Source organism: Eschscholzia californica, unplaced genomic scaffold (genome assembly GCF_041429995.1).
Source record: "Eschscholzia californica isolate CP2 unplaced genomic scaffold, dmEscCali1.0.p SCAF_5, whole genome shotgun sequence".
NCBI lineage: Eukaryota > Viridiplantae > Streptophyta > Magnoliopsida > Ranunculales > Papaveraceae > Eschscholzia > Eschscholzia californica.
Genome location: NW_028238472.1, coordinates 14,305,144 through 14,306,729, shown reverse-complemented (window position 1 = coordinate 14,306,729; position 1,586 = coordinate 14,305,144). Strand labels below are relative to the sequence as shown.

General features: G+C 35.0%; 1 protein-coding gene across 1 annotated transcript; it reads left to right on the top strand.

The window, feature by feature from the left end:
• Nucleotides 1-498: 498 nt before the first annotated feature.
• Nucleotides 499-1,586, top strand: LOC147537302 (F-box/kelch-repeat protein At3g06240-like). Its single transcript, XM_086643416.1, has one exon. It carries the CDS (start codon nt 546-548, stop codon nt 1,524-1,526), a length of 981 nt encoding a protein of 326 aa, XP_086499542.1. The 5' UTR covers nt 499-545; the 3' UTR covers nt 1,527-1,586.

The following is a 1,586-nucleotide window of genomic DNA, read 5'->3' as shown; positions in this document are numbered from 1 at the left end:
GCTTAGTTTAGGTTGCGATTATCTAAACTTGGCTCTAAGGCTAAATGATTTGGTGCAATAGAGACTGTTAGGAGAGAATGATTCTAGCGAATGAAATCGAAGATTGCTTGGGAGTGGAGTTAGGGTTTACGAAGAAAGAAGAGGGAGAAAAAATCACTCTGTGGCGATAAACTCTATCTACTCAAAAATAAACCAACTAATTTTTTTTTTTTTTTTTATGAGATATAAACCAACTAACTTGATAAGGAGAAGTTTCTATTCTTAAGGGGGTAAAACGAATTACTCTTCAATTAGGACTCCCGTAATATAAAAATACTTTAATGTATTTTAAGGGTTAAACATCTCTCTGATACAGCTCGGTTTTTTTTTTTCTAAATAGTAAGAAAAATATGATGAAAACAGAGCAATATTCAATCTCCAGCCTCCATGATGATTTGATCACCAATATCCTTGTGATGTTACCAGTCAAATCTATATTACGATTCAAGTCAGTATGCAAAACCTGGTTATCTCTGTTCTCTAACCCTATATTCATTAAACTTCACATGAATCATTCAATTCAACAAGACAAATTTAGTCTCTTTCCCTATATCTTGGGTACAAACAGAGTATACTCAATTGATTATGATTCATCCTCATCTGATAAACCTCTTGATATTCACAATTACCCATTCTTCTCTTTGGAACAAGAGATTTACTTTGTGGGTTCTTGTAATGGTTTGATTTCATACGCTACTATGGATAATAGAATTCACCTTTTCAACCCGTCGACTAATGAATACAGAGTATGTCCGGCTTCACCACCATACAAGGCAACTAGTCAATCAGTTCGTCGTTCATATGTATCTTCTGGATTCGGATACGATTGCAAGCTTGACGATTACAAGATTCTGAGGATTGTATGCATGACAGAAGGCGATGATTTTTTTAGTGTAATCAGTTTGTACACTTTAGGCTCGAATTCGTGGAAATTCATTGAAAACATTCCTTACAAAGTAGTTAGTTCCGAGTGCGGTGTGCTTCTTCATGGGGCTCTCCATTGGGTAGCGATTCCGTCGTCTCTCGAAAGGTGGAGGAGAGCAACGTGTAATGTTATAGTTTCATTTGATATGGTTAATGAGAGATTCAAGCAAGTGCCCATACCTCCCCATTTTAATGTGAAATCGTATTCATCAAGAAGCACAATTTTGGGTATTTTCAGAGAATATCTTTGCATATTTGATAGTATAAAAAATGTTTGTACTCAAGTGTGGGTGATGAAGGAGTATGGGTCTTGGAATAAAATGTTCACCATTACAACAGACAATGTTATTCGATCGCTTTATCACATACAACCCATAAAGTGTTTCAGTAATGGCTACATATTAATAGAGAAAGATCTCAGGGATGTAATTCTATACGACTCAACGCGTAAAAAAGCTACGATTTCTAAGCTATGTTGCATCATGGATTATTCTGAAGTATCGACATGTATTGAGAGTTTAGTTTCACTAAATTCTAAAACTTATTTGAAGCTTACCAAATAGTAATTATGTTATTGAGTTCTGGCGAGAGTTAAATTTGTAGTCGAGTTAGTACTTTTTTTC